Source organism: Vollenhovia emeryi, unplaced genomic scaffold, assembly GCF_000949405.1.
Source record: "Vollenhovia emeryi isolate VEMERY1.0 unplaced genomic scaffold, V.emery_V1.0 DF939187.1, whole genome shotgun sequence".
Taxonomy (NCBI): Eukaryota; Metazoa; Arthropoda; class Insecta; order Hymenoptera; family Formicidae; genus Vollenhovia; species Vollenhovia emeryi.
Genome location: NW_011967179.1, coordinates 94,119 through 107,296, shown reverse-complemented (window position 1 = coordinate 107,296; position 13,178 = coordinate 94,119). Strand labels below are relative to the sequence as shown.

Below are 13,178 nucleotides of genomic sequence, written 5' to 3'. Positions count from 1 at the left end.
TTATACTGGATGTGTTCGAAAATGGATTTAGTTACTGCCAGTGAAAACAGTATAGTTGGTAGCAATGAAAATTACTGGTGCTGCGTTTTTCGCACGCCAGTAAAGTCAGTAAAGCCCGCTGCAGACGATGCTATTTTTTCTGCTGGATTGCTTGCGATTTAGTAAATTACTAGGAATCCTGAGTGCTGAATGGTGCAACGATAGTAATTTATTAGATTGCAAGCAATCCAGCAGGGAAAATAGCATCGTCTGCAGCGGGCTTAAGGCTGGGTCTACATTGGATGTCGTAAGTCGAATAATGAACTGTGATTGGTCAATTTCCCAGCCTTACTGACTTTACTGGCGTGCGAAAAACGCAGCACCAGTAATTTTCATTGCTACCAACTATACTGTTTTCACTGGCAGTAACTAAATCCATTTTCGAACACATCCACTGTAACAAAAGAGCGAGTGCCCATACTGGGGTTATACTGTGGTGTCACTAGCTAGCGATCGACGATTAAAGGGCTCGCACGTGAGCTGCGTTAATTGGGCCGAGTGAACCGCGTACGAAGACGCGAGATGGAATTAATCAGAGGCCTGTGGAAAAAATCAGCTGTCATATACAAGAGCGGGGTGCAGTGTATGTCCTTGAGACACAAGTACGTGTTTATATGCCCTTCATAACCTCAAAGCGCAACGCGAGTAACATTACGTTGTAATTGACAACAATTGACAGATTCGCTATACTCCGTGTCTTACGCGGGAGAAATATTGTATTGAAGTAATTGCTGGTTTACTGACGATGACAATCGTTACAGCGGCGCCACAACGTCCAACGTGGCCGAGGTGGCGGTGTTCTCGCGCGACGGCGACTCCGGATTGACGATCACAGACGCCGGGGACACGAAGCCGAAGGACGACATGATCTTCAACGCCCTCGGCGCGACAGACGAGCTGTCGTCCTACATAGGACTGGCGAGGGAGTTCGCCTGCGACGGCAAGGTCGAGCATCCGTACGTTGACAAACTCAAGAGGGTACAAATGATCCTATTTGACCTGAGCCACGCAATATCAAAGTCCGTGCCTGGGAAGACCAGGTTCTTCGAGAGCAAACACACCAAAGACTTGGAGGAGTGGATCCTCGAATACGCGAACCAGCTGCCTCCTCCCGAGGATTACATCATTCCAGTAATTATCTAGATACTTTTGCGCGCGTGTATACGTATATTTTAGTTTTGTTGGCGCTAATCCTATCTCGACGTTCTGAAACTAGGGCGGCGGAAAGGCTTGCGCTTCCCTGCACGTTGCGCGAACTGTATGCAGGCGTGCTGAGAGGAGTATCACGACATTAGTACGGGACGGTGCTCTAGATAAAGAAGCGCAAACGTACTTAAATAGGCTGGCAGACTTTCTTCTAACGGTATCGCGTATTGCGGCCAAGTGCGACCAGCGTACGGAGAATATCTATATTCCGCGAGCGGAAGTGACCGAGGAGAAGTGAAGGGACTCATTCGCAAACTTTTGTAGGGCATTTTTGCGCACTGACACAACATACAAATATTTACACACGTACATATGACGCAGCAGTCTCAGATATAAATATAGAACTAACAAACTTCCAGATTGATTGCCATTGATTGTTATCGAACGTTCGTTTATTTACTTGTTCGGCAAGTAGCAGCACATGTACACTCTTCGAAACGATATTCCGTTACATATCTACAATTGCAATTTTTAAACGGAGTAAAATTAGTTGAACGGAGAGAGCGTGTGTGCAATTCTCGATTGCGATATCTTAAAGTGGATATTGCAGTTCTCAATAGGAACAGCGTCGTGGTGAAGATACCGCTGTAGATAATTTACTGAAATGAAGCTTGTAAATACAAATGCGAATTGCTTTTATTAGCTACGATTAAGATGTAACAAAGTTATCAACCGTATACTTAAAATATTAATTAGAGTTAATAAATACGAATCTCACTCTCCAGTGAATAACAATCTCTAGAAACAGCGACTCCATTCGCCATTTATGTTAAGAGCTCTTCCCCTTCGGCCACCTCGTTCAAATTCACCAGTTCCATCAAAGCAGTGCCCTTAGTTTCCGATCGTATCAACTCGTCTAGCCCTCTGTACTGGCCTGGGTCGATTAAGCAGATTATCGTTAACGATCCACTGTCCCATTCCTCTGTTTCCATCTTGGTCGCGAATTTAACGATTTTGTCCTTCAACTTTCGGGCCTCTTTCTTCGGTATGACAATCCTGAGCCTCATTTGGGCACGTTCCAGAGGCATCACCGCTTTCAGCTGCGAGATAACGTCCAGCGCTTGCTGCTTGGCGTTTCGATTAGGCTTGACGGAAAAATGTATCTCGTCCCTCATGGCGTTCTCGATCATGGTGACCGGATACGGATGCTTGGTCTCTGGATTTATACACTTGCTGGCGACCGTCGTGGCAATGTCCTTGAACATGGACTCCAGCGCCAGATGCCTCTCTTTATCGGAAACCTGAAGCTCGCCTTTAGCCAGGATCTGCTTGCAGATCTCGGTCTGATCCTCGGTCTCGAAAGACTTCACGAGATCTTCCTTCTTCGCCACCTGGCCCTTCGACACATTGGTAAATATTGTGTGCGTCTGCAGTACTTCGTCGATGTCCTTTTCCCTGAAATATATTCCACGTTGTACGAGTAACGGAGAAAAATCTTCTGAATAATAAACTACACGATACGATTCCTTCAAACTGTGAATGGTGAAACATCAAGTTACTAAACATACAAATGTTAAAGCAGGTAAACAAATTGGTTTCCAAAGGTAAAAGATGCGAGAAGGAAACAAGGTAAATATCAAAATCTTGTGGATACAATTGATTTAGCTCTGTACCCGGGTAATATTTTTCCTCCGTAAACTTTGTAAACTCTGTAACGAGGGTAAACTGCTGAGGGCATTGTGGTATACAGATTTGGCACATTACTAGGCATTTTCTGGGCATCAGGCCTTGCTGGAGCATCATAAAAATAAAATAAGACAAATGCCCACTGGGCATTAGTAAGCATTAGTGTGCATGATTTTCGTCAGCAGTTTACGCCTTGCTCTGTAACTCTCTGGCTCTTTAGTCTGCAACGAGTTATTAGTCGTTAGTAGTCAGAATTTTATGTCGGCCCGTTTTCTTTCACCTAGAAGGAAAACGAATCGACATATAATTCAGACTTCTGATCGACGACTAACAACTTGTCGTAGACCGGGCGTTACTCCACAGCGCTACATAGCTCATAGAGATACAGTGTTACAGAACATTCTTACAGAATAAATTCTTTTTTTGCTCTCGCGTCTTCGACGTGTCGACTGGACTTTTGTCCTCTGGCACTGTCGACACTGGGGTTTCGCATTTCCTGACAGGAATAGTGTCATTAATGTGAATGAGGTTAAACGGACAGGCGCTAGAGAACTCACAGCTTGTTCCTCCAGGCCATCACTTTGTTCTTGTAGCACGCGATCTCAAATCGCTTGCCAGCCTTCTTCATACGCACCACGGCCACATTCGTCAGCCTTATTTGATTCGTCGGCGTAAATATCTTCGACATCGTCGCCGCGAGCTCGGACCGATGTGCTTACCAGCGAAAAGTGCTCGCGATCGACAATACAGTCCTCGCTTTCAATTCTACTCACACCTTGCCTTCGCTGCGAGAAGAATTGCGCATTATTTTGCAAACGGTACACATACGCACGCTCGACGCGCGGCAACGCGTGCGACGTGCGACCAACTGGGCGACTGCAACAGCAAAATAATAACCGATCGATACGTTGAAATTTATTTCTATCGTCGCGCGCGCCTCGTTATTTTGATGTTACGTTCACTGTCGGAAATTTTATGTCAAGGAAGAAAGATTAATTGTATACACCGCGATTGGCATATATCTCGTTATCTAAGTGCGTGATATAAACGTTGATAAAACATCCGAAACATACCTCGCGAAACTATGCGATCAGATTTTTCGTCGAAACACTTTTTGGGATTGTGTTTTTGGTATTTAAATAACTACGTGCCCTTCTTCTTCTTCTTCTTTATCTTTCCAATGGCTACTACGTGCCCTTGGCGTGCAAACGCTCCAGTTCGCTCTTACAAGAGTGTTTACAGAGATCTGTCAACACGAAAGGCTAATGATGTCACATTTGTCGTACGTCGAAGTTTTCAAGCGTCTCGATTGGCTGCTGAATAGAAAATTTCTACATACTCGAGAATTTTACTATCCCGTAGCCAATCAACACACTTAAAAGAACTCGTTCGACCAATGTAATACCAGCCTAAGGCCGGGTTCACACCTTGGAAAGCAGAAAGCATAAAGCCTATCATACAATAGGAAAGCACAAGCAATAGGAACAGGGAATAGAATTTCTGACGCGTTGGATTGGTTGGAAGAAAATTTCCGACGAATTCAACGCGTCAAAAATTCTATTCTCTATTCCTATTGCCTGTTGCCAGGCATTGTGTGATAGGCTTAACAGCAGAAATCTAGTCATAACCAATCAGATTTAACGTAACGGATCTACGAAATGTACAATGTCAATCTACAATCTACGATCAAAAAATGTAGATTCCGTTACTTTAATAAAAAAAACTTTTCACTCACCGACACGATGCGCAGCGGCGGATTTGTATACAGGGTGATGCCCATTCTACACCTAGGGATGATCCTACTTGTGGCTCATCCGATACTCGCTTCTATACCTAAAGCTAACCCTACTTACAGCTTATTCGAGGGAGTAGTATAAAGTGTAAAAGGTTTACACTTTGGTTGGTTTCCAATCGTACCAAAGTACAACTACAGTGTACCTTTTACACTTTATACTACTTCCTCGGATAAGCTGTAAGTAGGATTAGCTTTAGGTATAGAAGCGAGTATCGGATGAGCCACAAGTAGGATCATCCCTAGGTGTAGAATGGGCATGAATCAGAGCAGTTGCTACAACTTTTTACCATAGGAGATGAATTACCGACCGCAACTGTAGCCAAACCTAGAAAAAATGGAAAAATCTCGTTATATGCGTCTGTCATGTAATATCTACTACTTATATTTCTCGAGATACAATTAGATATTACATTATTGAGACATGTATAACGAGATTTTTCCCATTTTTGGTTACAGTTGCGGTCGGTAATTCATCTCCTATGGTAAAAAGTTGTAACAACTGCTCCGATTCACCCTGGTCCCTGTATACGTTGATTCTGCAATGGCGCCCGACGTCTCCTTCTCCTGGTGTTCTCCTTTCAGGTGTCGTTGTCTCAGCTGGCCTTCGACACAATCGCGAATTTACACTTTCGTTTATAAAGTCACTTCCCAGATAACAATTCTTGCGCGCAAATTTTGCTTGTCTTATGCATGCAAATTTGTATGAGATTTGCCTGAGTTTTGTCCGTAAGATATGTTCGGTCTGTGCTTTTACACGCTAGTGATTTATAGCTTATGATATTAACGTACAATTTTGCGCGCAAATATCTAACAACTCACGTACAAAAATGGCTCAACAACGCAAGCAAAATTCTGTTCAAGTGCGTCGTCGTAATGCCAGATGTTTGCGCGCAAAATGTTTTCTGGGTTGTCACTGTCACTGTATCCAAATGCCACTTCACTCGCGAATTTACACTTCCGTTTGTAAAGTCACTTGTCACTCTCACTTAGAGCTGAAATTTTTCTTCGAAGATTTTCAATTTCGAAGCTTCGAAGCTTCGTAGAAATTATTCGAGAATTGAAGTTTTCGAATTTTTCGAAGATTCGAAGTTTCGAAGTTTTGAATTTTCGAAGTTTCGTCGCTTTTATGGAATAGCTGCACGTTGATTGCATGGCTACAGATTTCTCGAAACTAGAACTTGGACCAAGTTCTAGTATTGTGGACATTGGGCTTAAGTTCGATTGCGCACTACGAACTGTTCGATTACATCGTCGCACCGATACCCGCACAAATCACTGACACAAATCGCGGGAATTCAACGATCGCACGATAATATCGATCATTGATTATTCACAGAGAGCGATCGCGGTTTCTTCCCGCACTTGTCGCGAACGCGTAACAAGTTAAAGAATAATACGATATGCGAAGCGGCGCGGGCACAACCGACCAATTCGACTGTCGCCGCGCGAATGATCCTGCGTACGGCGCCGTAAACACCGTAAAAACCGAGCGCGGATTCCAAGAAATGACGTAGCGCCGTGAGCACCTCGGTCGAAAACAATTTTTTCGATACCCGTTTTTACGGCGTTTACGGCGCCGTACGCAGGATCATTCGCGCGGCGACAGTCGAACTGGTCGGTTATGCCCGCGTCGCTTTGCATTTCGTGTTATTCTTTCTTGATACGCGTTCGCGACGAGTGCGGGAAGAAACCGCGGTCGCTCGCTGCGATTGATCATCGTGCGATCGCTGAATCCCCACGATTTGCCATTGTTGCTCGATGTAATCGAACATTTCGTAGCGGTGATCGGACTCGGTGACAATCAGACACGGTGAAAACCGAAGAAGTGGCAGTTGGATACAGTGACGGTGACAAGTGACTTTGCAAACGGAAGTGTAAATTCGCGAGTGAAGTGACATTTGGATACAGTGACAGCGACAAGTGACTTTGCGAACGGAAGTGTAAATTCGCGAGTGTGTCGCAGGACAGCTGAGACAACGACACCTGAGAGGAGGTCGTCTGAGCGGAGGAGGAGGCGTCGGGCGCTATTGCGGAATCAACGTAGAGATACAACTTCGCCGCAAGGTATCGGTGAGTGAACAATCTTTTATCAAGGGATCATTAATAAATATTATACATTCCTTCGAAGCTTCGAATCTTCCAAGTTGTCAGGAGTAACAGCCCCTACTGGGGCAATAGGACTCGGAAGAAATGGGAACGCACCCTCTAGCAACGTGTATTTATCATGAGAGAAGGAAAATTCGAGAGAGAGTACCAGCGCGTACCGCGAGATCGCGTTGCGTGGCGCCGCGAAACTCGGAAACGTGACGTCACGTCGAGCAGCGCGCGCGATAAGAGCGGAGTCGCGCGCGTCTTTTGGGTCCGCCGGTCCGGTGCGGGGCGGAGGGCGGGCGTGACGACAGAGAGAGAGAGAGAGAGAGAGAGAGAGAGAGAGAGAGAAGAGAGAGAGAGAGAGAGAGAGAGAGAGAGCGCACGGCGCGAGCGTGCGCGGTGCGCTGCCGTCGACTGTATCGAACATGGCCGCCGCGAGCGCGATACCGTCAAAGGTGCGCGAAAAATGACGGGTTTTCCTCGCTCCTGACGGCGCGATCGTACGTGCGCGCGCGACAGCGGTGTTGAGCGAGGGTCCCTGCCGCGCCGCGAGGCCGGGACGGTGCGACGGCGGTGCCGCATCACCATGGCGTTGGTCACAGTGCAGCGTTCCCCGAGCGTGTCCAGTTCCCCGCAGAGCTCGGTGAGTTTTTCCTCGCGTGGCGTTTACCTTCCCGTCGTCGCGCGCGCGGCCGCCGGCGCGTCGCGCGTCGCGCGTCCGCCGCGCCGCGCCGTCGGCGCGTCATTTGTCCGAGGGCCGCCAGCGAGCGTTCACTAGTTACAGTACATACATTGCCGCCCCGGAGTACCGCGAGCGACTCGGGTCCGCCGCGCGGCTTCGCCTGGCCTCACAGCTCGGCTCGGCTCCGCTCGGCTCGCCGGAGCTCGGCCGGCGCGGCGGCCTCTGCCTTATTTGGCGGCGCACCGACAGCCGCGCGGAAAAGGGAGTCGAGATGTGAATTCAGGGAGCTCCGATTGAGCGTCTACGCGCGCGAGACGCGAACCCGCGGCCGCGAATCGCGGGCTCGCCGAAACAAAGGGACTCGGTAGGGTAAACAAACGTAGGTGGATGGGCAGGCGGTAAAACTACCCGCTCTCTTTCTCTCTCTCTCTCTCTCTCTCTCTTCTCTCTCGCTCGCTCGGAATTTCACGGCTCTCCGCCGTTCGTCCTCGATACGCGGAGGCCTCTCCGCGGCGCGCGATTCCTCGCGGATCGCTCGCGTCCCGTGGTAATTGTGTTGTTACACGGCTTTTTGTTTCCCCGCTCGCGCGCTCTCGCTTTCCGTTCGCACGCTCGTCATCGGTGGAAGAAGGGTTCTCTCACGCGGTCGCGCGAAGGCGGCTTTTGGCATTCAGTTGTCAGCGATCGCCGAGTATCTATCGACGCTCGCGGTGGCACTTTCTCGATACCGAGGAGTTTCCCGGCAGCCCAGGATGAAGATGGAAGGACGCGCGAACCTTCCCTTTTCTTTCCCTCTGTCGCGCCGCGCGAACGGCTGACGAATGATTAAGCCCTTCCGTTCGCGCTGATAACAGCAGATACGGTCGACAATTTGACGAGTCCCTTTCCCGGAACAGCGGAATCGCGCAATGACGACGGCCAAGTGTGAAACTGTGTGTTTTTTTGGTCAGTCATTGCAGCCGACGGTCTATCGAGTGGCTCGCTCGTTATCGGAGTTATCGGTCGTTGAATTATATCGCGCAATTGCAAAGGTTTAACATTCTCTTGTTGCAATAATAATGTCGCGAATTAAGTTACGGAGATTTTCGATTTTTTTTTACGCGATGTATGAATACAATTTTAATAATAATACGATGGAACGGCAGTAACGTTTAGATCTCAATCGTCTAATGTGCCGCAATAATTTACGCGCGCGTAACGTGGAGCTTCACAGTTGATTACATATTTTTTGATTGGCGGTTTTTCACCGTTCAATACTGGGTGTAATGAACAAGGCACTATACCTTGTTTCTCAAAGCAAAGGTTTAATATTCCAATTGCAATAATAATATCGCGAATTAAGTTACGAAGACTTTCGATTTTTTTTACGCGATGTATGAATACAATTTTAACAATAATATGATGGAACGGCAGTAACGTTTAGATCTCAATCGTCTAATGCGCCGCAATAATTTGCGTGCGCAAAACGTGGAGCTTCACAGTTGATTACGTATTTTTCGATTAACGGTTTTTCACCGTTCAATACTGGACGTAATGAACAAGAGATTTTATGCCTCTCAAAGCAATTTATTACAGAAGCAGAACCGAATCTGAAAGATTAGTTTCGCATTTTTAAATCAAAATTTTTTTTCAAGGTAAAATAATTTTTTCACACGGATGTCGAATGCTCGGAAGCTTCAGCTTCGACGAGCTGATACTCGGATACATGTATTTAACTCGCTGACCGAAATCATGCACACCAATACCTGCTAATGCCCAGTGGGCCATTACTTTATCTTATTTTATCCTTATAATGGCCAAACTGATGTCCAGTAACGCCGCAAATCTGTACGCCACAATGCCCTCATTTACCCCTCGTGTATTTTTCTACTATGCGTGAAAATATGACGATATTAACACTAGGTGTTATATTTTTATAATCGACCACCTCACCGGTGGTTTCGCTGTGAAGCTGGTATAAGCGTTGCTTTAATTTTCCGTTGCTATTTTCAATTTTTTGCGACTTTAAGGCGCGTAATTGAACGCTCGCGTGATTTTCAAAACCATAGGACACGGCGGTTAATTTTTTTTCGCGTTTTCAATTTTTTCAGTACGGTTTTGCACAATCAACAGTCACTTATAAGTATATTTGCACGTACAACAAATGCTTGTCCTTTTAAAAAAATACATCCTTTCTTATCGGGCCGCAAAGAGAGTCGAACAATTTCACGCACGATCATCGTGCAGTTCCTCGCGGAGCAGTGACCGGATTCGCTAATAAACTTATTTGGCAAAGATTCAGCCGCGCCGTTAACGTCGATGGACCCTCGAGACAATTGAACGCGAAGACTCGCCCGACCCCCGGCACTCTGGGCTCCCATTCGTTTTTTTTTTCCACAACGCTCTCCGCCCCGCGCGCTCCTGAAAATCGTCTCGTCCTTCGTGACGCAGCCACCTTCGGCGCGACCTTTCGCTCGCGTCCTGCGCTCCAAGGGGGTGACGATCACGTCGCGGAGGTGCTGCTGACCCGACTCGACCCGAAGCGCGCGTCAGCGAGCGAGACGGGGACGCTCTCTTTCTCTCTCTCTCTTTTTCTCGCAGCCCTCCTCGGCGCAATGCCGACGGATTCAGTCAGTCCGCCGTCACTCGGTACGACGGCAGCTCGCGTAGCCGATATATGTTCGGTGTGCTGTTACCTTATCGTGTTCCCACTGCAAGACTGAAAGAATCGTGAACCACTGTCGCGATAACGTGATCTGGCTGAAGCCCGCGGTTGGGTCACAAGCGACATACGTAAGGCGGGAATTCGGCCGAATATCGCATTGTAATTAATACAGTCGGCCGGGAGAAATAATTGAAGGGGTTGAATTAATTCGTTGGGCAGAAAATTGATTGCGAGGGAGAATTGAAAGGGGATTGGATTTACTTAATTTGCCTGTGGTGCCGCGCACTTCTCCTTTATCTCATTTCTTTGTTTCGAGCATTATCGACGGGCGTTATTCTGGTTACAAAGTCGGACGCAAGTCTCGCGATGTTGCGGGCGTCCTCGCATTCTTCACGCGAATACGTCGAAAGATAATAGAGCGGGATAATAATTGCAAATTAAAGCGACACATATTCGGACCACATTTGTGTACGATGTACTTGATTGCGAAAATCCGATTATCAGCGCGAAATCGCTCAGGTTTGACGGTTCAATCGATCGCGCTAAGGTGCGTCTGATTCGTTATCGCGGTCTGTCTGACGAATTTTATCCGGCGTGGGGGATAAGCGCCCTGCCGATCTTGTCGATTCTCACGCACGAGGCATGATCGTGCTGAAGCAGAAAGCCGCTCTGCACTACGGCCTGCCGCCGCCGTCGCCACCCCAGCCACCCTCGCCGTGGTCCAGCATACTCCGGGGCGACGATCGGCGACCTCGTCGTCGCGGACGGAGAGTCGCGTGCGGCGTACGCGTCACGCAATTGCGAGACAGAGTCACCGCAAAAGTAAGCCTTCACATGCCGGTACCCGGTGATTTCTCTGATTGCTGCCGCGAATTTAGAATCACGCTAGGGCGCCTCGTGCGTTAGCGATTTCCGCGATCGTTATAGCAAATAAGTCGGAGCCGGGGAACGACAGTATTTTAGATCTTGAGGCTACTACGCGTAACCGAGTGGAGTCGTTACTGTTACTCTGGGAAAAAAAAACAAGACAGCAACCCATTTTGCGGCCCACAATTAGCGATCGAAATATTTGGATTGTTGCGTAACACCTCTAATTTTTTACGAATTTTACCCCGCGTGACTAAAAATGGCAATTAGCTGTTCTGTCTATATCCAAGATTTTTAAGTAATACTAATCGATTCTCTCAATTAGTTCTGTCGATATTCAGTAACGCAAAGATAATTTTCACAAGAGACATTAACCGAAGTGTTAAGTTGCTTAACTACAAAAAAATGGTCAAAATTTTTCCCATAGAGTTACGAACAATCCAAATAATTCGATTACTAATTGTGGGCCTCAAAATGGGTTGCTAACTGTCGTTTTTTTTCCCAGAGTATGTGGAACGTACACGGAGAGAATTTTCCTTTCAAATTTAATTCTCGAGGGGTAAACCGCTGACCAAAATCGCGTACACCAATGCCCACTAATGCCCAGTGGGCATTACTTTATCTTATTATCTTATTTATCTTCTTTTATCTTACTTTATCTTGTTCCCTTACCTTTCCTTATTTTATCTTTATAATGTCCCAGCAAAGCCTAATGTCCAAACTAACGCCTCAAAAATGCCTAGTAATGCCCAGTAATGCCGCAAATCTGTACACCACAATGCCCTCAGTGGTTTACCCCTCGATTAACAGGCATTATCAGTTGATTTCACTATGAGTTTATTCCCCTTGGAGCGAAATCTGTTCAGCGGGAAATTCATTGTTAGATTGTATAATCGTTGCAAAAAAAGAAACGCTTTGTGATTGAATTTGGGAATTTGGGCGTTGAAAACCTGCTATCTCATATTAGAAACCTATTTCATAACAGAGGATTTTTCTCTTCATTTTACTAGTAAAATGTACGGTAAAATTTCCAAAATCTCGTAGTTCTTCAAAATGCCACGTTGTCCCACGATTTTCAGGATTAACTTTAAGAGAAAATTCTCTCCGTGTACTCTTTCACATACATTACAACTCATTTTATGAGTAGATTTCATCTTGGAGTTGGTTTTTTCTTAACAACTACCACCTGTGACCGGATATCTTTCTTGATAAAACTTATTAATTCTCGATATGTTATACATTGAAATTCAATTTAAATTGATTCAGCCGAAGTCCACTCGAAAGTAAATGAGAAATAAAACGCTGCTTTGTTTTTACGTGCTTTATTCTTGCAATTATCTATATTTGCTCTTGCAAAGAGAACTGATAACTCGGAAAACTCCGTTATTGCGTCGATCATTTTTATTAAGAGAAAATTGATTTATTGAAGAATTTAACCTGGAAGCGAAATCCTACATTACGCGATACAACGTACTCTGGATATTATTGTAAAAGTAATGTAAACAGATAGGCTTTTCTTTGCCTTTAGAATTGCTTGGAGTAACTGTAACACGAATTTCACGTTTGTGTTTTGAAATTTTATTACTCACTTTTACTTTTAAAGAAACGTACATTTCAATTTTACGTAATTTTTTTTTACTTTATCAAGACATCAGGCGAATTTTGTTAAAATGGAAATTTATCGCCCATTCAAATTCGTGACGAGGCCAATTAGATTTTGATTAGAAGAACCGGATCGTCGAGATAAGCGGCAACTTTTGTAGAGATAATTGTGGCGAACAACGACCGTTAACCGAATTAATCACATGCTTTTCTTCGAGGATAATCAAGATTCGCGATAACGGCACGCTAAGCAACACGCAAATCCGTATCGAGTGGGGAAAGTCACATTAATGGCGTACGACATTATGGATACGCGCATATTTTTGTATACATTAACACGCCAAGGCACAAAGTAATCACGTTGTATTAATTACGGTACGAGGTGAAAATCGAAATAAAATTGGGTCAGTCAAAATGGTTTTCTAACATTTTGCATATTGATCGCGCGGTGCTCTGCACGATTGTCCTATATTCGAATTCAATCGAACGGGAGCCTGTTGACCTATTCTCGGTGACAAATTTGCAATAGTTAATTCAGTTAACGTATAGTATACTTCATCTCCACTGACATCTTCTGTAAACGTTGTTGCACTTGCAAAGTTTTTGTATACAAAACAAGATTAAAG

General features: G+C 45.8%; 3 protein-coding genes across 4 annotated transcripts in view; 2 read left to right on the top strand and 1 right to left on the bottom strand.

Moving 5' to 3' along the window:
• The first annotated feature begins 445 nt into the window (after window positions 1-445).
• On the top strand, window positions 446-1,974 carry LOC105562451 (cob(I)yrinic acid a,c-diamide adenosyltransferase, mitochondrial-like). Its single transcript, XM_012013307.1, has 3 exons — window positions 446-641; window positions 801-1,170; window positions 1,256-1,974. Exons 1-3 carry the CDS (start codon window positions 562-564, stop codon window positions 1,481-1,483), a joined length of 678 nt encoding a protein of 225 aa, XP_011868697.1. The 5' UTR covers window positions 446-561; the 3' UTR covers window positions 1,484-1,974.
• LOC105562452 (ribosome maturation protein SBDS) lies at window positions 1,860-4,132 on the bottom strand. The gene is made up of 3 exons (XM_012013308.1): window positions 3,945-4,132; window positions 3,429-3,747; window positions 1,860-2,640 (listed from the first exon to the last, which is right to left on the bottom strand). Exons 2-3 carry the CDS (start codon window positions 3,557-3,559, stop codon window positions 2,010-2,012), a joined length of 762 nt encoding a protein of 253 aa, XP_011868698.1. The 5' UTR covers window positions 3,560-3,747; window positions 3,945-4,132; the 3' UTR covers window positions 1,860-2,009.
• A 2,040-nt stretch (window positions 4,133-6,172) lies between these two features.
• The window catches only part of LOC105562449 (protein phosphatase Slingshot-like), an 87,622-nt gene continuing 80,616 nt past the window's right edge, over window positions 6,173-13,178 (top strand). Inside the window, exon 1 of one of the 2 annotated variants that reach the window (XM_012013306.1) lies at window positions 6,173-7,400. In XM_012013306.1, the coding sequence (XP_011868696.1) occupies window positions 7,344-7,400 (57 nt within the window). In that variant the 5' untranslated portion in view covers window positions 6,173-7,343. Of the gene's footprint in view, window positions 7,401-7,676; window positions 10,906-13,178 lie in introns of those variants that run through there. The other variant, XM_012013305.1, reaches the window with a different exon arrangement.